Source organism: Tiliqua scincoides, chromosome 4 (assembly GCF_035046505.1).
Source record: "Tiliqua scincoides isolate rTilSci1 chromosome 4, rTilSci1.hap2, whole genome shotgun sequence".
NCBI lineage: Eukaryota > Metazoa > Chordata > Lepidosauria > Squamata > Scincidae > Tiliqua > Tiliqua scincoides.
The window spans coordinates 200,966,209-200,988,749 of NC_089824.1; the positions used below are offsets into that span (position 1 = coordinate 200,966,209).

At 44.4% G+C, this 22,541-nt stretch overlaps 2 protein-coding genes and 1 long non-coding RNA gene across 3 annotated transcripts; 1 reads left to right on the forward strand and 2 right to left on the reverse strand.

Moving 5' to 3' along the window:
* Positions 1-299: 299 nt before the first annotated feature.
* LOC136648580 (uncharacterized) lies at positions 300-9,121 on the forward strand. Its single transcript, XM_066624698.1, has 13 exons — positions 300-1,315; positions 1,398-2,988; positions 4,921-5,001; positions 5,086-5,127; positions 5,205-5,267; positions 5,364-5,432; positions 5,529-5,558; positions 5,648-5,713; positions 5,958-6,071; positions 6,171-6,269; positions 6,417-6,506; positions 6,784-7,734; positions 9,051-9,121. Exons 2-13 carry the CDS (start codon positions 2,889-2,891, stop codon positions 9,119-9,121), a joined length of 1,776 nt encoding a protein of 591 aa, XP_066480795.1. The 5' UTR covers positions 300-1,315; positions 1,398-2,888.
* A 4,294-nt stretch (positions 9,122-13,415) lies between these two features.
* Positions 13,416-14,726, reverse strand: LOC136648582 (uncharacterized protein F54H12.2-like). The gene is made up of 2 exons (XM_066624699.1): positions 13,743-14,726; positions 13,416-13,577 (listed from the first exon to the last, which is right to left on the reverse strand). The coding sequence occupies exons 1-2, from the start codon at positions 14,724-14,726 to the stop codon at positions 13,416-13,418; spliced, it is 1,146 nt and encodes a 381-aa protein (XP_066480796.1).
* Positions 14,727-17,107: 2,381 nt separating this feature from the next.
* On the reverse strand, positions 17,108-17,768 carry LOC136647361 (uncharacterized). The gene is made up of 3 exons (XR_010794280.1): positions 17,533-17,768; positions 17,309-17,416; positions 17,108-17,199 (listed from the first exon to the last, which is right to left on the reverse strand). It is a non-coding gene; the product is annotated as an uncharacterized lncRNA (long non-coding RNA).
* Positions 17,769-22,541: the final 4,773 nt, after the last annotated feature.

A 22,541-nucleotide genomic window follows, 5' to 3' on the forward strand; every position in this document is an offset into this window, starting at 1 on the left:
TGCCTTTTTTTTCATGATGCTTCAGCACAGTGATTTTCAACCTTTTTCATCTCACAGCACACTGGCAAGGTACTGGTCAAAGCACACCAGCAGTTTTTTGACAATTGACAAGGCACACTGTGCTGTCAACGGGGGGCTCACATCCCCCAATGGCCCTACTAATAAATGACCCTCTCCCAAATTCCCACGGCACACCTGGGGACTATTTGCGGCACACCAGTGTGCCATGGAGCAATGGTAGTAGTAGGAAGTACATACCTTATGTCAAACTATTTTGACAGCTGAAAGTCCCGCCCCTTTTTACTGGAAATCCCGCCCCCTAAGGGGGTTCAAGTGACCCCTCAAACAACTCCCCCCACTGCCCCCCACCACTGGGGAGGGTTTTTGGGGCACCCCGACATTTGGTTTGGCGGGAAAAGGAACCCGTCAATAAAAGTGTGGGAAAGGGGTTCATGTGACCACTCAAACAACTCGCCCCGTTCCCCTCGACCGCTAGGGAAGGGTTTTGTAGCACCCCGACATTTGGTTTGGCGGGAAAAGGAGCCCGCCAATAAAGTGTGGGAAAGGGGTTCATGTGACCACTCAAACAACTCGCCCCGTTCCCCTCGACCGCTAGGGAAGGGTTTTGTAGCTCCCCGACATTTGGTTTGGCGGGAAAAGGAACCCACTAATAAAGTGTGGGAAAGGGGTTCATGTGACCACTCAAACAACTTGCCCCATCGTCGCCGACCAATAGGCGCAGGTTTCATAGCTCTCAGACCACCGTGTGGAGCCAATGGGAAAAAAGGGGGAGTGGGAACAGGTCCGGACATGTCCTTGTATTTAAGGCACAGGTCCTTTGGGGGGGGGGAGGGAGAAACCTGTTCAGCCTTTTGCTGTTGCTGCTGTTTCTGCCATGGCCTCCCCTCTGAAAAGCTCACCCGCTTCGCCTTCTGAGACCGAGACTCCCCAGTTGGAGTGCGAATCCCCTGCCGGGGAGGAGAGTGAAAATCACACTATGGTGGTGGTCAAGATGGAGAGCCCCGAAGAAGAGAAGGAGAACGTGCCGCCTTCTGAGGGGGGGGAGACACCAGTCAGACCCGTGGATTCTCAAAACTACGTTCGCAAACTGCTCAAGATGGAGAGCTGCGATGAATCAGAGACCCCAGACAGGCCCACTGATTCTCAAAGCCTACCGCAGGCACCTATGAAGAAGAAGCAAAAATGTAGGCGTTATGAAGATGAAGAGGATGATGTGTTACCGTTTCCATCTTTGAACCTGGTTTACCAATTTGCAATGGAAGAGCCACCTGTACCTAGAGAAACTGAAGCAGAGGTAAATCACTTGCTTGAGTGCATACGTGAGTGTGTTGCCTGAAATGTAAAATCAAAAAATACTTATTTGTGTTTTTTTGTAGGCTATTCCAAAGAAGGATGTGAACCAAGACGCTTTCAAAACGCTACGGAACATTTTAGGGGTTCTCCCGCTGGACAGACAGAACAAAAATCTGACATCACAGACAAGGCAGAGAATCACAAAGAGTGTGCTGAGAGCAAGTTTGTTCACCATAGTGAAGTATTGTGTATCAAAATTTCTCGAAGTGTCCTGTGACGGATGTCAAACAAAGGCCCCAAACCAGGACGCCCATGTCTGCTTGGACTGGACTCAGGAGTTTATTCGAGACATGCTGCGCAGGGTTATGAAGAAATTGGACATTAGAAGTCTGTTGCACACGTGTATCTGTATTGCATTTTCATTAGGTTGTCTGGAGATGAAGCAGGAATTTCCTGAATACGTTATGTCTTTATTGGATCATGTATATAAATTTGAATCTGAACCCCATAAAATAGCTGCTAATCTGCTTCAGCCGCAAGATCGTGTTTTTCTTTTTTCTGTTGAAAGAGTGGTCAAAGCCAAATCTTTTTGGTTTTATCTGATGTAATATTATTGGAATAATAATGGAGTGGAATGGAATATTAATATATGGATCTTGCATGACTAGGGAAAAAAAGTAGAGAGAGAGAATGCTTATTTTAAAAAAAAATGTGCATGTTTAGGAATAAATTGCAGATCTTGCATGACTAGGGAAAAAAAGTAGAGAGAGAGAATGCTTATTTTAAAAAAAAAATGTGCATGTTTAGGAATAAATTGCAGATCTTGCATGACTAGGGAAATGATGCTTTCAATGGAATTTTAGAAGTAGAGAGAAGACAAGTGAGAGAGGGGATTGCTTATTGTTCTATGTATGGAAATAAAAAATCAAATTTTTTTACAAGGTCTTGTGTGTTTGTTGCTTACAAGGGGGGGTTTATTTCAATTGAATTTTAGAAGACATGGGCTTGGGGGGCATGGGAGAATAGAACCTGCTCACATAGGGGTTACACTAAAAAAAAAAGGACTGAAAATCAGAAGCTGATCAGACACATTTTTATATGGGAAAACAATTTCAGCTATTTTATATTCCATGAGACTGGGAATCAGAATCTGTGTCTGGTTTTTTACACGTGCAAAAACCAGATACAGGTCAATGGGTTAATCCTGAATGATTGCATTCCATTAACTTCGAAATATATCAATTTTTTGACCTGTGTCTGGTTTTTTACACGTGCAAAAACCAGATACAGGTCAATGGGTTAATCCTGAATGATTGCATTCCATTAACTTCGAAATATATCAATTTTTTGACCTGTGTGGTTTTTTACACGTGCAAAAACCAGATACAGGTCAATGGGTTAATCCTGAATGATTGCATTCCAATAACTTGGAAATTTTTTGACATGTGAAACAGAATTTGGGGTCTGTTTTTTACGTGACTTCTTTTAAGATTTATGGTGTGAAAATAAAAACATACTAACTTACCATCATTTTTTGTTTATTGTATGGGCCTGGGAAGAAAAAACTAATTGGAATGTCCAGATGTGAGGGTACAGAGATTTTTCCTATAAAAGGGGACACCTTATTGTGTGTGTCAGTAGATCTTCCAAAAATAGAAGGCTGCACTTCATTTGGTAAGCATATTGCTCTCCTTGCCTTGGAATTTGTATGTGAACCTGATAGAATTAAATATTGCTTCTCTCTATCTATCTGTATGTCTTTTATGTCAGAATCTGTATGTCAGACTGCAAGTGCTCTGGGGCATTCTTGGTCTGAGAAAATCTTACATCTGTATTGCTGGCTGCATAATTTTGTATGAATGTACTATGCCAACCAACATGTCTGTGTGAAACTTGCCTCTGTGTGTGTGTGTGTGTGTGTGTGTGTGTGTGTGTGTGTGTGTGTGTGGAGGGGTGGGCGGGTGGGTGGTGTGGGGCTGTCAGCAGGGGCCTCTCTTATTCAATGTGGGCCTGTGGGCCTTTACACTTTACAAGTGGTCAGTGCAAATTGTTTGAAATCTTGATTTTTTGGGAGGGAGGGGGTGGAATGTTTTGAGCATTTTCCAACACTGCAAGGGTCTGTGTGAATCTGATAGAATTAAATATTGCTTCTCTCTATCTATCTGTATGTCTTTTATGTCAGAATCTGTATGTCAGACTGCAAGTGCTCTGGGGCATTCTTGGTCTGAGAAAATCTTACATCTGTATTGCTGGCTGCATAATTTTGTATGAATGTACTATGCCAACCAACATGTCTGTGTGAAACTTGCCTCTGTGTGTGTGTGTGTGTGTGTGTGTGTGTGTGTGTGTGTGGAGGGGTGGGCAGGTGGGTGGTGTGGGGCTGTCAGCAGGGGCCTCTCTTATTCAATGTGGGCCTGTGTGCCTTTACACTTTACAAGTGGTCAGTGCAAATTGTTTGAAATCTTGATTTTTTGGGAGGGAGGGGGTGGAATGTTTTGAGCATTTTCCAACACTGCAAGGGCCTGTGTGAATCTGTTAGAATTAAATATTGCTTCTCTCTGTCAGAATCTGTATGTCAGACTGCAAGTGCTCTGGGGCATTCTTGGTCTGAGAAAATCTTACATCTGTATTGCTGGCTGCATAATTTTGTATGAATGTACTATGCCAACCAACATGTCTGTGTGAAACTTGCCTCTGTGTGTGTGTGTGTGTGTGTGTGTGTGTGTGTGTGTGTGTGTGTGTGTGTGGAGGGGTGGGCGGGTGGGTGGTGTGGGGCTGTCAGCAGGGGCCTCTCTTATTCAATGTGGGCCTGTGGGCCTTTACACTTTACAAGTGGTCAGTGCAAATTGTTTGAAATCTTGATTTTTTGGGAGGGAGGGGGTGGAATGTTTTGAGCATTTTCCAACACTGCAAGGGCCTGTGTGAATCTGTTAGAATTAAATATTGCTTCTCTCTGTCAGAATCTGTATGTCAGACTGCAAGTGCTCTGGGGCATTCTTGGTCTGAGAAAATCTTACATCTGTATTGCTGGCTGCATAATTTTGTATGAATGTACTATGCCAACCAACATGTCTGTGTGAAACTTGCCTCTGTGTGTGTGTGTGTGTGTGTGTGTGTGTGTGTGTGTGTGTGTGTGTGTGTGTGTGTGGAGGGGTGGGCGGGTGGGTGGTGTGGGGCTGTCAGCAGGGGCCTCTCTTATTCAATGTGGGCCTGTGGGCCTTTACACTTTACAAGTGGTCAGTGCAAATTGTTTGAAATCTTGATTTTTTGGGAGGGAGGGGGTGGAATGTTTTGAGCATTTTCCAACACTGCAAGGGCCTGTGTGAATCTGTTAGAATTAAATATTGCTTCTCTCTATCAGAATCTGTATGTCAGACTGTTTTTATTCAAGGTTTGTATTTTTCACTCTGTATGTGCTCAGGGGCTAATATTGACAGGAGTTAAAAAATCCTAGCTGTCTCTCTCTCTTTCAGGTGTTGAATTTTGTGTGAGGTGCATGACTTTTGCTTTTTCCCATGGAATTTGACTGCCCCCTTGTGTCAATTTGATGAAGGGTCTGTCTTGAATTTTGGCCATAGGGCAAAAAATGTTGTCTTTTTTTTCCAGGTGTACAGTGCAAAAAAAAAAATTGTTTGATTGGTGGAATGTCAGAGGAAGATGAACCAAATATTTCACAGGAATCTGATGGTGAGAATCATCTTAAATAATAGTATTCTATTATTTTTAAAACTACAAGAAACATTTATATGTCTTCTTCTGTTTCAAATTTAGTGCTGTTTCTGGGGGCACTGCAGGAATCAACTGCTAAACCAGGTATTTGTTCAGTCTCCATTTTTATTTTTTTATTTCCTCTGAATATTGAGCAATTCAAAATGGTTCTTTTTTTTCAGATCCCCCTAGCCAGTCAGGTGACAATTCAGACTGTATGAAAAAGACTTTCATATTTCGAAAAGGTAAAACTGTGCATATTTTTTAATTAAGTTTCTTTTTAAAATAAGTAAAGTGATCCTACTCATTTTTATTTTTTTAAAAAAAACAAAAAACTGTAGGACTTCCTTCAAGTACCAGATTAACCCCCCCACCCAGTTCTGATGGGTTATACTCAGCTTCCAGTTCTGGTATGTGTTACCTCATATTTTATTTAAAAATCATGAAAGTGGATATCCTATATATAATCATAATTATTTTTTCTGTTTTATTTCTTTGTTTTGAAGGAGAATCATCCCCCGCCCTTTTCAAAAGAGGTAAAAATTCTGCTATTGCTCCCCTTTTTTTTATTGCCCATTTATAAATATTTAATATAAAATTAAATTTCTGATCATTTCAGCTAAAGGAATTATTGATTCAGCTCTCACAGCCAGATGTGGTGGTGGTGGTGGTTCGGGCGTTTTTAAAAGAGGTATTTTTTATGATTAATAACAAGGAAAATCTTTTTTTATTATTTATTATTTATTATTTATTATATGCCGATACATTTTTTTTTCCTTTTATCCTTTTAGTTGCTAGAGGGTCACCAAAATCCAGCACAGGGGGAGGTAATCCTAGGCCTTTTTTAGTTGCTAGAGGGTCACCAAAATCCAGCACAGGGGGAGGTAATCCTAGGCCTTTTTTAAAAAAAAAAATTTTGGTTTTTCCACATTCAGGAAATACTGTGTCTGTGCAAAGTCAAGCAGGTGTTAGTGGACCCCAAGGAAAATCTCCATTGAGTCCAAAGCCTGGCACGTCCAAACCACATGCTCTGGACAGTCACAAAAAAAGTAACTACCTGTATAAATTACATAATAGGAATATTTTTGATGGAAAATCCTATGTCACTATTTTCTAGCGCTTTTAAATTTTGGTTTGTCTACATTCAGGAAATCCAAGGCCAATGCCTCCAGCACCTGGTAATGTGGTCCAAAGAAACATTCCCATGTCACCAAGACCTAGTACCTCAACAGCGGGGAATCAGAAAGGTATCAGCTGTTCCATTTCCACCCTATATAAACTAAAAAATAAAATTAATATTGGGTTGGGGTGTGGTAATCTGATGCCTCTTTTTTCCTAGGAATGTCAGATTTTTAAAAGAAAATGATTTTAAAATATAGTTTTTCTACATTCAGGAAATACTGTGCCTGTGCAAAATATTCTTCAAATAAAAGCTGATGGAGGGCCCTCCACTTCTAATGCAGCATCTATTCCCAACCAGAAAGGTAACCACTTGTATAAATTTATCCACTAAATTTGCCAAAAATTATTTCTTTACTCCTTGGGACTGGATGCCTTTAAGAGGGGAAAAAATCCACTGGGGGTTACAAGCCAGGATTTTAGAAGTGGACTATGCAAGGGAGTCTCTTTTTTTACCTAGTGTGAGATACAGGGTGTAGGACTAGGTGGGGGCCTATGGTCTGTTCTTATGATAATAAATTGCCTATTTCAGTTATGTAGTCTCCCCATTCAGTAAAAGAAAATTATGCCTTTTCCTTCTAGGAACTGTCACACCTACAGGGAGACCATCCCTTGACCGGAAACGTCCTCCTGCTGCTGCCTTGTCTGAAAGTGAATCTGAAGATTTTGCTCCGAAGAAAAAACAGAAGAAAACCAGAAACCTTGACCCAGATGAATGTTTTGAATTGGGGGGGTTATTGAATCAGTGTATGAATTCTGTTATTGAGAAGGAGAGAAAACTCTCAGCTCAGCTTAGCTACTGGAACTCAGAGCTAAAAAAGCACTGGTGTTCGTTGTTTCAGGGCAAGGGGCTTGACAAACAGATGCTTGTTTCTTTTCAAGAAAATATTAAAAACTTCCAAATCTATCCTGAGAGTCTGCAGGGGGACCTGAGCCAGACACCACACAGCTCTCCACTTGATGCAGGGGTGAATCAGTTTGGGGCAGGCTTCCCACAGGACTCCTCTGATTCAGAGGATGATGATGATATAGGACTTTCTCCCATCCCCCAGGGGTCACCTGTTCCTGCACCAAATGTTGGTGTTGATATGGTTGAAGACCATTCTGATAGTGGGTATTCCTCCAATCGAACCCGTGTGTCCGATAGCGGTTATTCCACCATGAACACTACAGGGGGGGAGGAGGAGGAGGAGCCTGAACCAAGAGTCTACCTTGAAAGGGAGGGTCGCTGGGAATGGCATGCTCAGAGACTACCTGTCTCCCGATACACTTTTTCCTTCCGTTTTGTAAACCTGGAGCGTTTAAGTAACCCCCTGTTGGTTGAACACGCCATAATCAGTAACATTCAGGACTTATTGGGAGAATTACGTAGCGAAATACATCCTTCGGATTTAGTACAACTGCGTCTTGAAGGAGAAGGGTTAAATAACCCCCTCTTCTCCTTGAGGAGACACATCAATGCTCTGGACGCCGCATCATTTTTTGCTAACATAGGGAATCTCATTCAGAGCAATGCAGAAGTTCATCTCCATGGTCTGCTGCGTCTCATTGTTTCTGTTATCAGAAACAGGGGTGGAAGGGGTCGAAGACTGTTAAGCACTGTCCTTTATAGCAAGATCATAGAAAAGAAAAGACAACACCTTGTTGACCTGAATAATGAGGACAGCAACCTTTGCTTTGGGGGGAGTCTCTTAGCAATCATAAATGGCCAAGGGTATACTGATTTTCATTTATTACAGATGGCAAGACAGCTGTATGCAGCAGTTGGGATTGCCCCTGATAAAAAAATACTACTATCAGACCTGAGGAGATTTGAAAGGTATTTACAAGTGAATATAGGGGTTGTCCTATATGGTGATAAAGGCTGGGAAATTTTCAGATCGGGCCCACTTATACATGATAAGTCCTACTTTCTACTGCTACACGATGAACATTATTATGGTATTCTAAACATGAAAGGATTCTTTGGTTCTAGAAATTACTGCTCCATCTGTGGAACTCCTTATGCTCATACACACACTTGTAGGTTTCGCTGTCGTTTTTGTTTACGGAGGCAGTGTACCAGGGAGGTGGAGGTGCAGTGTGAAAGCTGCAGACTGATATGCCCTTCTCGGACCTGTTTAAATATCCATAAAAAGTTAGCAGCCAAAAAAGAGATTGACTGCTTCTCTAAACGGCTGTGTGAAGAATGTGGGGGTTATGTCGCTAAAAGACACAAATGCAAGCCACGAAAGTGCTTGGAGTGTCTCAGTATTCCTTTACCTGGCCATCTCTGTTACATTCCCCCTCTTAGGGAACCTGAACTTTCAGACAAGTATATCTTTTTTGACTTTGAGTGTACTCAGGAGACAGGAATTCACCTTCCCAATTATATATACGCGATGGGGACAAAGGAAGGGAAAACTTGGGAGTTTAAGGGCGAAGGCTGTCTTTCAGACTTCATTTCAACTTTTATCTCCCCAAAGTTCAAAGGATTCACCTTTTTGGCACACAATGCAAAGGGGTATGATAGCTACTTTATCTTAAACCAGCTGGTGAAGGAAAGGATGGATGTGAAACTTATTGTACAGGGAGGTAAACTTATGTGCGTGACGGTTAAAAAATTGAAATTAAAATTTATCGACAGCTTAAACTTCCTCCCCATGAAGCTTGGGAAACTTCCCAAGGCTTTGGGGTTTGAGGGCTGTAAAGGATATTTTCCCCACTTTTTTAACACTGCTGAAAACTGGGATTACCAAGGCCCTCTCCCCCACCCGAAATTTTACGGGTATGATACCATGATGCCTGATGAGAAAAAAGATTTTCTCACGTGGTATGAGGAAAATAAGACCAGCATTTTTAATCTCCAGAAAGAGCTAGCGCATTACTGCCAACAGGATGTAAAAATATTGAGGAAGGCCTGTATGTTGTTCAGGGATGAAATCCTGCAGATGACTAAATCGGAAGGGAGGGACGGGCTGGATCCGTTTCAATACTTAACCATAGCTAGCGTCGCAATGGCCATGTTTAGATACATGTTTTTAGAAAGCAATGCCATTGCTATTCTACCATGGGACAACTACGACTTGATAAAAAAGCGATTTTCCTCTGCGGCTATACAATGGCTGATGTATCTGGAGCATAAAAAATCCATCGAGATCAGACACGCTCTGAAAGGGGGAGAATTTCAAGCAGGAGAATATTATCTGGATGGCTACGCAGTGATTGGGGGCAAACCGATAGCTTTTGAATTTTACGGGTGTTTTTATCACGGCTGTCCCATTTGTTACAAGGATACGGAAATAAACCCCCTCAGGAACACAACCTACCGTATGCTTTATTATGAGACCAAGCGTAGGGAGTATGAGATCAAAGATATGGGATTTGAGATCATTACCATTTGGGAACACGAATGGAGGGCAATGTTAGCCGGCGATGCAGCGCTTAAAGCGTTTCTATCTGAAATAAACCCTCCGCAACCTCTGCAACCTAGAGATGCGCTGTTTGGTGGGAGAACAAATGCCATTACCCTCTATTACAAGCCCAAAGAGGGGGAGGAAATATGTTATTATGACTTCACGAGCCTGTACCCTTATGTAAACAAAACAAAGAAATATCCTTTGGGGCATCCTGAAATTATCACCAAGAACTTTAAGCCCCTGTCTTGCTATTTTGGTGTCGTGAAAATGAAAGTGCTCCCCCCGAGAGGACTCTTTTTCCCTGTATTACCGGTTAGGCTGAGGGGGAAGCTCATGTTCCCTTTGTGCCAGAAATGTGCGGAAACGAGCCAGCAGGAACCCTGCCGTCACTCTGATGAGGAACGCGCCATCATAGGCACATGGTGCACTTTTGAGGTGATGAAAGCCCTGGAAAAGGGGTACAGGGTCTTGGCAATTTCAGAGATATGGGATTTTCCTGGCGAATCTGACGAGTTGTTTTCTGGTTACATTAAAATGCATCTACGTCAGAAACAAGAAGCCACGGGCTATCCCTCGTGGTGCACGGATGAGGCGAAAAAGAAACAATATATCTCTGATTATCGTGAAAAAGAGGGCATTGAATTACGCCCCCAAAAGATCGCGGTGAACCCCGCAAAGCGCCAGATAGCAAAGTTGTTTTTAAATTCTTTGTGGGGAAAATTTGCTCAGCGCTCTAACTTGCTGAACAGCACCATCGTGAGGGACCCTACTCAGCTTCTGGAGTATGCCTTTTCACCTGCCTATGAGATTTCAGGGTTTGAAATTCTTGACGACGAGGCAATCACTGTGTCTTGGAGAAATTCATCAGACAGGTACACACGGTCCGGTAGAACAAATGTACTAATAGGGGCTTTTACAACCGCATACGCGCGATTAGAACTTTACAACTTGCTGGATCAGTTGGGTGACAGGTGCTTGTACCATGACACAGATTCTGTGATCTTTGTACATCGTGAGGGGGACTGGCGTCCCCCCCTAGGAGACTACTTAGGGGATCTGACAAATGAGATTCCCCCAAATGAACGCATCACAGAGTTTGTGTCAGCTGGTCCAAAGACCTACGGCCTGAGACTGTCCTCCGCGAGGTCTTACATGAGAGTGAAGGGCATTACGCTCCACGCTCAGAATTCTGAAAGGGTCCATTTCAATAGTCTGAAACAGATGGTTCTGGACTATGGAACGGGACCTAAAGAAATTGTTCTGCAGCAGAGGGGCATTCTGAGAAATAAAAAGATGTGGCGTATCGAAACAGGCGGTCTGAAAAAGACACTAAGGGTCGTATATGATAAGAGGGTCCTTCTGAAAGACTTCAGAACTCTCCCTTACGGGTATTAAGATGGATGTGCGGTGGAAACACCCTTTTTCGGCCATTTTAGCAGGGCCTAGCAACTGCGGGAAAACGTATTTTATAAAAAACATGTTGGATCACGCGCGTACTGTGCTCTCTGTTGTTCCTGAAAATATTGTATGGTGTTATGCATGCTGGCAGCCTATGTATAAGGAGCTCCTTCAGAAGTACCCCCACATATGTTTTATAGAGGGGCTCCCTGTGACGTTTAATGATGATGAAATACTACCCCCAAATAAAGTGAATCTTGTTATCGTGGATGACCTCATGGCCTCTGCTTCTTCCAGCACTGAGATAGCTGATGTTTTTACCAAGTATGTACATCACCGTAATTTAAGTATATTTTTCATCACCCAGAACATTTTCTTTCAGGGAAAATCCAATCGCACCATTACCTTAAACGCAAAATACATGGTGCTCTTCAAAAACCCCAGGGACAAACTACAGATCGTTACACTGGCACGCCAGATGTACCCTGGAAACGTTCAGTTCTTTCTAGAGAGTTTTCAGGATGCTACCGCAAAACCTTATGGGTATCTGATGGTAGACTTAAACGCTTCCACGCCTGAGTCTTACAGATTGAGGACGGGGCTTTTCCCACCAGACTGGCCGGCCGTCTACACTATGAAAAAAAAGAAACTTGGAGCCCTTTACAAAAGCAAATGAGTTAACCCTTAGGGCGTTCAAATGTAAGTGCGTCCTCCTCACGGCAACATGTCTATCTGCGTGAGAAGAAATCTACCCCTTTTACAGCTGCTTATCAAGGCCCCCCCGCGACAGAGAAAAGCCATTCTGTGCGCGGCTCCTCACGATCTCGTCTCGGCTATCTCAGAAATTGCACTCAACACTTTAAAAGGTAACATTCCCTTATCTGGCAGTCAGATTTCTCAACTGAGAAAAAACCGCTCACTCATCAGAAAACTGAGTAATAAACGGCTATCATTAAGAAAAAAGAAGCAGCTGGTAAATCAATCTGGAGGGTTTCTAGCTCCTTTGTTAAGCATAGCTCTCCCCCTAGTCGCAGAGCTTTTACGTAACCGTTGATGGAACACGCTGAAAAAATGTTCCTTGTACCTAGCCACCAGTTAGAGCAACTGAAAAATCCTTCCTCAGGAGAAGAAAACATAAGAACTACAGCCCTCAGTTCCTTAGATGCTGACATGCGAAATGTTTTACAGAGAAGGGACTTAACGGAATATGAAAAGGCAAAACAATATTCCGCTCTGCTTCAAAAATATCTAACTCATGTGAAACAGGGGGAATCTGAAAAAGGACATCTGACCTTGTCGTTACCAGCAGCAATGGCTGCAGATCCGGCTGAGACAACAACCAAAACACATGTCTCTCCAGCTCCAGACAGGGTATATCATGAAGTCTTGGACAGTTTATCTGTCAGATATAAAAACCCTGCGAAGATAGTACTAAACAAAATGCTGCAAAACAAGTCTGTTTCTTCGTGGAATGAAAAGGGGGCTTTTGTTTACAAAGGGGAAACTATCCCTGGCTCCAACATGCTGGACTTGGTGAAAGGAATCACACAAATCCACGCACTGCCAGCTGTGCGCACCCCTAAGGGATGGGATGTCTTTCTGAAGGCAATGGCTGAACTAAATATCCCATCCACGGTTGTCGGCAACCCGGGAAACAGGACCTCTTTGGACCACTTGAAAAACCCCAGCCCCATGACGGAAATAAAACATACCCCCAAGTCTTCCAGAAGATCTTCTAAAAAGCAGAGACAATCTAGTTCTGTACCATGGCTGACCTTATAAAAAAATAAAAGCACTTTTTTAAAAAAAATACGCTGCTTCGACTTTTTTTTTCTTTTAAACCCCCCCCTCAGAGAGGGGTATCTTTTTTATTGAAAACCATGCCCATGAAATTTACTACATGACACACAAGCTTGGGACTGATAAAAAAACCGGGGGGCTAGTCGCGACATGTTCTGCTTCTTTTTTACAAATAGCAGTACCATGCGGTCGTTCCTTAGCAAATCATCGGAATAGAGTTCTTGAATCTGGTTGAAAGTTAGCCCCTTACACCGCTGACGCAGAAAAAACACACAGTGGTAACCACAGGTTGCAGAGTCCGGGTATTGTACTTGCTTTGCTTGATATGTCGTTACAGGGGCACATGTTCTTAAAAAATCCATGATTGCCTCGGGGAATCGGGGATGGTCTGGCGGATGTCCGTAGGAGTCAAAAAACTCTACCCGGTTTTCTTCTGACAGGTACAAAGCTAACCAGTGCTCTCCCGGTCGATCATGAGGGTCCGTGTTGACCACCAGCCCTGCAGGTCTCTGTAGCTGGTTCGCTTTAGGAAGCCGGTCACAAGGAAACACTCCCTTGAATACCTTACGGGTGGCTGGGTCAGTGGACAGCAGCCGCGTTAACTGTAGAGTGTCCATGTCACATATAATCAAACAGAACATTCCTCTGGTTATTTATTTCAATTATGTTGTCAAAAACCCCGTAGACGATCATGTTAACGGTCTGTGGGAGGGGCCTGGCAAACCGAACTTCTGCCCTAAGGTTCCCCGTGTTGATCAAGGAATAGTGCTCGCCGCATTCCTGGTCAGGGGACAGGTCGAAGGCAAAGAGCGTGTACCCCCTCGCATAGTCTTCTCTGTTGACTATCAGCCCCTTGTCTTTCATGTGCTTACCAGAGGCGTGTACCAGGCTCATGTACTCCCTCACACAGCTTCCTTCTTGAAAGTCTGGCTGAAACGGCTTTGCTGGGATTTGGTACCCCGACAGGTAAATAGCAAAAAAATTGATGTCATAATGCTTAAAGTTAAACGGGTTTTTGCTGAAGGTTCCGCTGAAAGCATCGTTGTCCACCAGGCCAATCACGACCATCTTTGGCAATTGTCCCAGAAACAGGTTCTCCTGGTTACTAACGCGACTCCCCACCGGGAGACTAAACACTTTCATACTGACACGGTCCACGGGGTACTTGGCGGTGGCTGTAAGCAAAGCTTCAGCATGCCCCAGCCGTACCCCCGGGGCAACTCTCACCTTCTTTACAAACAGTGACGCCGTCAAAAGCTTCAGCCGGTATTTGACATTTGCGTCATCAGTCATCATACAGAATCTGTCTTTGCTCCGTGTGAGTTTAATTTTCACATCCACCCCGTTTAACAACAGTTTTTCTTGAAAAAAGAGGTCCGCATGGAGATGACCCATGAGTTCTATTTTTCTGCTTTCAGCAGTCAGTCCAGCTCTTTTAATAAACCCTTGGTTTTGCCCATCCATGTCCGCTGAGTCGTGTTCACCAGGTGTGTCTTTGTAAAACATTCCTGCAGAGAACTGACTGGAAAGTGCATCTTCGCTGTAGTTTAGCACAGACTCGATGAAAGCCCTATAGGGATAGCAGTTGTTGCTTTGACTAATGAGTCTGTCTCCCAGGGTTACGTCCAGCTGACTAAAAATGGAAGCGATAGGGTAGTTCACCAACGCCACTTCTGCCTGTCGATCAATGTTACCCCCATCTTCTTTTACAATTTTACACCTCAAGTAAAGTAGAGTGTTGTTTAAATCCAAATAATCCTCCCCATTTCCCGCGATGAAAAACTCCAATGATGAAGACTCCGTCACAGCCGTCAACGGAGGCACCTCCACATAAACGCTTCCTTCAATGCTGGTCTGCGTAGGGGGTATTTGAAACAGGTCTAGTTCGGATTTTGTACACTCTTCTGAGCATCCGTGAATAAAAGCCATGGCTGTTTTTTTTAAAATATGTCTCTAGAGAGGACTCTCTTTCTGCACCTCGGCTTCCGAGCTTTTCTCTTCTGTGTAGTCCTTCGACTTTTAGCCCTTCTTTTAAAGGGACGGGGTGGTCCTGTCAGCAGCGTTCGTGATGCTTTTCGTTTAACCGCTTTCCTTCTTTTCACGTACATCAGACCTGACCCCTTCTGTGGTATAACTTTATTCAATACGGCCTGAGAAACGTTTCCAACCACGTCCCGGGTAATATTGCGGGCAGCTAATTTAATGTGCGGTTTAATAATCTCTAACCCCCTCCTCAAAAGGGGAACCGCCTTTCGAAAAAGACTTCGGAATATGCCTCCGACCCCCGCTCCATACATAACAGGCGCTCCATGAAATCCTTGAAGTCCGTGCCCAGCCTGCACTCTGTAGTAGTTGGTAAAAAGGGCTGGGTCCCCATAGCGTTTTAGAAGGACCATGTTTTTTTTAAAATATCCTGTTTTTCCTGGGACGGAAGTGTAGCTTCACAACCACTTTGCCGAAACGAAATGACACGTTTTTGTTCTGGTCTGTCTTTATCTCCACGGTGATGCTGTCTATATGGTCTCTGCATACGCCGACATAGTGCGGTCTATCATAAGTCACCGTAACTCGTTCACCGTTCTCACCGCGAATAGGAACACATCGCAACAAAGGCACATAAAAGTCCCCCACGACCTGGTGTTCTATAATGTCTGTGTAAACATACAGGGTGCTAAACCCCCCTGTAATATCCGCAGTGAAGGTTGATTTTCTGGTGGTTAAACTCGTGTCCAGCCCTAATATATGAGACAGTTCCGCTTCTGCTTCAATTTTGTGAAGCGACGGGGCAATAAGATAGACCTTCCTATCCACAGAATCATAGGTCAGAGATGTATCAGGTGGTGGATTTATATGACTCTTTATTACCTTGTTCATATTATCCAGTATGTCAGGTACTGAAGCGTAATATCCCCTCCGTAGAGTGAATAGCCAATCTGTCCTGCCATCGTCAATTTGAAACTTTCTATCGTCTGTGAGTGTGTCCCAGGTGTGAGGGTATTGTATCTCTGCTAACCCCACTTCCCACTCCCCCGGCAGATCCAAGGAGCGCGCCAGCCGGATCGTGAAGGCAGCACTGGTGTTCTGATCAAATATTTTATTGCATGCGTTGCTAGGAAGGGTGATGTAAAAATCGTTTTCCGCCATTTTCCCCCTTCTCTACTTAGCTGTACACAGTTCAGAGTCTGCGACCCAACTATTAAATTTGTCAGGCCACCCTAACCATTTCACCAAGTGTTGCTTTTTCTTACCCCTTCCCCTTGTAGCTAGAACTTTTTCAACCCTGTAAATCCTATCCTCTCTGGCCCTCACTCTCTGTAATTCTTCAGGATAGAAAGTCCCCGCAATGCTCTCCCCCTCGTAATCTTTTAAGCTGTACACAGGTCTTCTCCCCTTGCTGCTGGCTTGGTTGACTATGAAAATTTCAGTGGTAAAGCTTTGTTCATAACCTTTTTCAAATACCCCCTTGAGCTTTGAGATCCTCACATGATCTCCTTTTCTGAACACAGAAACCTCTTTTCCCCCTCTAACCCAGTCTCCGTACACTGTTTTCCAGACAGCCCCTGCATTGGAGTGGCTCACATCCACAGGTCGAACCCTGATCGTTCTATGCACTGTGTGGTTATAACTGCTTATAAGTTGCGGTAGCACTTCCTTGTATCTAAAAGTGTTGTTAGCTGTGAAAAATCTCCACATTCTCGATTTTAGCGTTTTATTAAAACGTTCCACGATCGCAGCTTTGACCTCATTCCCTGTAACAAAGTGATGTACGCCGTGTTTTTTTAATAGTTCTCTCACAGTACGGTTTAGAAATTCTTTACCAGAATCAGTCTGCAATTTGCGAGGTATTCTCCCCTGCTTAAAGATGTGTTGAAAAGCGGTTGCCACCTGCCTGCCTGATTTGTCTTTCAAGCTTCTGGCCCATGCGTATTTGGAAAGTATATCCACCACTGTTAAAATGTACTTGTGTCCCGCGTTGTACTTAGAAAACTGTTGCATATCCACTAAATCAGCCTGCCACTGCGCATCCATTCCTGAAACAACCGTTTTGTTTCTCTTAAATCGTACTCGGTGCTGTTTGTGCAGTGTGTAAGCATCTTGCTCTGCAAGCCAGTCCTGAACATGTTTTTGAGTCAGAGATTTACTTTGCTTTTTGGCCTCTCGAAAGAGCGTGTTTACCCCTCCAAAGCTCCCGACTGCCCCAGGTGTATAATATATATTTTTTAAAATTTCCTCATGCTTTTCCATGGCTCCAGTTAGCACAAAAACGCGCACAATCAGATAACGTAATTCTGTTTTATTTTCTTCTTCACAGTTATTTTCATTCCTCCTCCGGGTTTTTAGGGAGGCACGAACAGCCTAACGGCTCACTGAGAGTCATGCGCCCAAAATCCTCTTCAATTTCCTAGACAAGACAAACAAAATCATGTCTCACACATTTTTTTCCCCCCCCTCAGTGATCAAGGTGTCTAGTTATATTTCAGACCCCCCCCCCCCCGTAAAATTTTACATACAGACATGCACGGACACCATTGCGGTGTCTTCTTCGGGACTTTCCAGATATCTTCACTGGTATCCCCATCAGCCGACCAATCTAGTGGCGCAACATCTAGTTCCCGCATCTGATTTTTTTTAAAAAAAGAAAAATGCAAAATATTACCACTCCACCCCATGTACCCGATATCGAAAACCCCTCCCCCCAAAAAACAGCACTTTTTATTTTTTTTTTTTTGCTTACCGTGGACTGTGTCCAATAGGGTGCTGAATCCACTTCACTTTCCTGGCTGTCAGGCAGAGAACTACCCCTGTATAAAACCCCCTCTGGAGGTCCAATACAGGGCTCTGGTTCTTCACTCTCCAAGGGGGCCTTTCCAATTAAATCATCCATGTGTGTACCCCATTCAAGTGAATTACTACGCGGATCCACAGCATTATAAAAATTGATAGTTGTACCCAAGCACTGCCCGTCTATAGTCTCCATTTTTATTTTTTTATTTTTTTTACACTCGGGCCAGGGCCTTAAATACAGGGGCATGCCAGGGCATGCCCAGACATGTTCCTGAAACCCTATTCCTATTGGTTCATTCCACCCTCCTCCCCCTCAAAAAACATACATTGTGGGTCTTCCATTTTATTTTATTTTTTTAAAAATCATACAAAGGTTTTCTTGCATCTCCTTCACTTGTCATGAACACTTAGACAGCAGTGCCCTCTTGCAAGAAACTTTTGATACTTTTTTTTAGAAACCACAATATAAACATAGTCAAGGTAAGTGTAATCCTCCCCATTCACCAATGTATTAAGCCAAGACAACGGGTCAGGAAAGATATTCATGCTAGCAAACAGGCTTAAAATATAATCAACGGTTGTGGCAGTAAGATGCAAAAACCGAAAACTGTAAGCTATATTAATCACAGTGTTCAGAATTTCCTTCAGGTAGATTCTTTGACACACAACTTCAAAGAATCCTATTCTATCAAAATTACTCCATTGTCTGCAACGGTGGGCTTCCTCTTTCTTGGATTTAATTTTACATCCTATGCAGCAGTCAAGTAAATACCCCTTATAGCAATGCTTAAGAATCACATACAATGCGGCTCTGATCAATGATTTCATAGCGCCTGAGCGGCAATTAGGGGTGAAATGCTCCACCCGGGTCTTCTGAAGGCCTAAAATTTCACGGAAACTTGTACAGTCATTTTCTTCTTGATTTCGTGGATCCTTCCAGGTATTTGGAGATCCGGGACATTCTTTCTCCTTTTTTTAAAAAAAAACAAAAAAACAATCTTAATTTCTAGTCCATTAATACAGATGCAATGACGATCAACCATAAATATAAAAATGTTACCTGCGCAATCTTAATTGCTGCAGCCTTAGGATACTCGGACACCGAGTGGTAAAACACAAACCCGCAGTCACAGCCAATTGGTGGAAAACGCACAGTCTCTTCATCCCAAGCCAACTTAAAAAGAAGCTCCATAGGTATCGGCCTACGAAATTCACCATTGACATCGATTTCACAGCAGCGGCTTTTCTTCCTCGGAGGAGAATCCATCAATCGCTCAGAGCCGGAAGCCCGGTAGGGAAGATTCTCAAACACTGATCTAGCCGCTCTAGTGTTAGGCGATTCAGGGATGTCCAGGGTCTCCCAGGGCGGCACGTTCTCCTTCTCTTCTTCGGGGCTCTCCATCTTGACCACCACCATAGTGTGATTTTCACTCTCCTCCCCGGCAGGGGATTCGCACTCCAACTGGGGAGTCTCGGTCTCAGAAGGCGAAGCGGGTGAGCTTTTCAGAGGGGAGGCCATGGCAGAAACAGCAGCAACAGCAAAAGGCTGAACAGGTTTCTCCCTCCCCCCCCCAAAGGACCTGTGCCTTAAATACAAGGACATGTCCGGACCTGTTCCCACTCCCCCTTTTTTCCCATTGGCTCCACACGGTGGTCTGAGAGCTATGAAACCTGCGCCTATTGGTCGGCGACGATGGGGCAAGTTGTTTGAGTGGTCACATGAACCCCTTTCCCACACTTTATTAGTGGGTTCCTTTTCCCGCCAAACCAAATGTCGGGGAGCTACAAAACCCTTCCCTAGCGGTCGAGGGGAACGGGGCGAGTTGTTTGAGTGGTCACATGAACCCCTTTCCCACACTTTATTGGCGGGCTCCTTTTCCCGCCAAACCAAATGTCGGGGTGCTACAAAACCCTTCCCTAGCGGTCGAGGGGAACGGGGCGAGTTGTTTGAGTGGTCACATGAACCCCTTTCCCACACTTTTATTGACGGGTTCCTTTTCCCGCCAAACCAAATGTCGGGGTGCCCCAAAAACCCTCCCCAGTGGTGGGGGGCAGTGGGGGGAGTTGTTTGAGGGGTCACTTGAACCCCCTTAGGGGGCGGGATTTCCAGTAAAAAGGGGCGGGACTTTCAGCTGTCAAAATAGTTTGACATAAGGTATGTACTTCCTACTACTAATCTGGTTTTAAGTAATCGATTCCCCTATTTCTGCTTTGAGGATAAGTTTTTCACATATTTGACAGTTGCCTTTTTTCTTGCCTAAGATAACTTGCCTAAACTTAACTGTTGGATTTCTTGCTTAAGCCTAACTGTGGGATTAAGCAAATTCTGGGTGCCAGCAAGAAATAGATTGATCCTGTGACTATTCACTAACTTCCTCCACTACGAAGCCTTAAAGTGACGCTTCCCACAAGCCCTACCAACTGCTCTGAGCACTGTGAGGACTCTGAGAAGCTTCCTCCTTCTGAGCATCCTGCTCCTGGGGGTGGAGGTGGCATTTGCGAACTCGGATCAGCAAATTGTGGGTAAGTACAAAGAATGGCTGCCTCCCTTTTCATTTTATTTCAGCTCCAGGCATAGTTCAGCCTCAGTTTATCTCTCTTTCCATGAAAGCAATAGACCTGACAGTGTTTGACTTTACATGGGCTGGATTGTGCTCTCTAGTGAGGAGGAGAAATAAACCAGCAGGATTCAGTGTAGATTCAGCTTCATAGAAGCCACTTTCGGAGATTTGTACTGAAAGGTTATTGTCCATTCCAAAGGTTTGTCCCTGATATTTCCACACCTTAAATACATCTCCTGAGTTCCCAAGCAACTTATTGATAGCAGAGCTAAGAAATGCAGGAAAAAGGAACAACTGGTCACAAGAGAATGAGTTCTTCCTGCATAAGAACATAAGAAGAGCCTTGCTAGATCAGTCCATACGCCCATCTAGTCCAGCTTCTTGTATTTCATAGTGCCCCACCAGATGCCTCAGGGAGCACACAAGTCACCAAGAGACCTGCATCCTGGTGCCCTCCCTTGTACTGCACTTTGCACTGCAGGGCTCAGTGGAGCCTGTAAGTACCTAGAGCAGGGTCCTGCCCTCACTCTGGGAGCAACGTGGGATAAAAGCACTGCAAATAGATTCATAAATAATATCCCCAGTCCACAACAAAATTCACAGCACTCTAATGGACCCACCTCCATCCTCAGCCAGCCACTCCTCTTCTCCCTCCCTCCCTCCAAAGTGGAATGGAGAAGTCATACAGACTTGTAGAGTAGCAGCATTATAACCAGGAAATGTGTCCATCTTCAGAGCTGTAAGGGGTACAAAGTAACATTGCAAGATCCAACTGCATACATTTATGCAAGTCCAGGTTCCAAAGGGTTTTGGTCCAGGTGGTGTATAGACCATATATGCCTTAAAGAGCCTCAAAACGACACTGAAGTCATAATCTCTGTAAACAGCAACCCACAGGCTATTCCAGAGTCAATCTGGAGTCCAGATTAATTATGCAGTACTGTTGAAAGCAGCTCGCTCATGCCCTCTGCTGGCTCAAAGCGGAGATGTTCGTCCAGTTAGACATATATTCCATTCCCATATAAAATAATCTGAGGGGATCTAATTTTAAGACAGAAAGGGTGCTGGGTAATGGGTGCTGAACCTTCTCCCTCTGTAGATCCACATAGTCTGACCCCCCTCCCCCAGGAAACTTTTCTCCCAGCCTTGTGTTCCTTTCAGAGTTGGAGCCCAGCTGAGGAAAGAATTAGCTCAGCTGCAAGGATGGGGGGGGGGGGGGAAGGTTTGGGTCCCTCTCTCTGCAAGCACCCTTGATGTTAACATTAGATCTTCACATCCCCTCTGCTTTACACATGAGTAGTGCAGGTCTCCAAACAGCAGATGTGTCTGCTCCCCCCTCCCCCTCATCTAACCCTACCTACTGATTTATACAGGTTGTGCCTCATTATTCACGTGGGTTCTGTTCCAAGCACTCACTTGGATGGCAAAAAATGTACTATAGCAAATCAATTTAAAAAACAAAGTTTCTTTGCTCCTGTGATTTAAAAATAGCCTTGCTGACCTTTGTGATGTAAGATAAGAGTTATTAAGAAGACAATTGATCAATCAGTCTTAGCTTCACTCAGTCCCTCCCTTCACCAATGTAAAGTGATCACCATTCTTTCACATGCTCAGAGGGAAGGGAGGGGTCGCCTGGAGAGAGGAGGATTGATGGATTGTCAGCCAGTTGCCCTCTCTCTCTCATTAAGGAGGCTATTGTTAAAGGACTGTTCAGGACCCGTATTATGAACCACTTCACTGATGGTGATTTTTGAACCTCATGGGGCTGCCCTGGGACCCAATCCTGAACTTGGCATGCTGGCTCACCGCCATGCGCACTGTTGCAAATGCCATAAGGCATGTTTGCAAGCCTTACCACGGGCCCATCGTGAGCCCATCGGAGCTAACCCAGTGCAAGCCCACTCTGGGCAAGTTCTGGTGCTGAGGCCGTGGTCCATCACCTCGCACTCTGTGAGAAGCACTGGGCAGAGGAGAGGTAAAGTGGGGGGACGTGGGGAGGTGGGGAGGAGGTGTTTTGGGGCAGGCTGAGGGCAGGGAAAGGTGTGGCAGGGGAGGGAGTGAGGCTGGAGGGGTGGAACCAGTGAGACTGGTGGATTTCAGCTCCTCCTGATCCAGAGACCCGTGTCTGACCATGCAATCCAACATGGGACTCCTTGATTCTGTATTGGCTCGAGCCACCACAGAATCGAGTAGCTACTTCCCTTACCTGGGGGAAGGGGACAAAACTTCCCTTCCCCCGAGGAGCCACTAGCGGCTGCTGGCACACTCAGGATGCCACAGTAGCCATGTTGGCACCATGGCAGCCCTGCACACTGGGCAGCTCAGGATTGGACTACCCAGTCTTTAAATATAAATCAGGCTGCATAATATGCCATAGAACCCAGCCTCTGAGAGCACC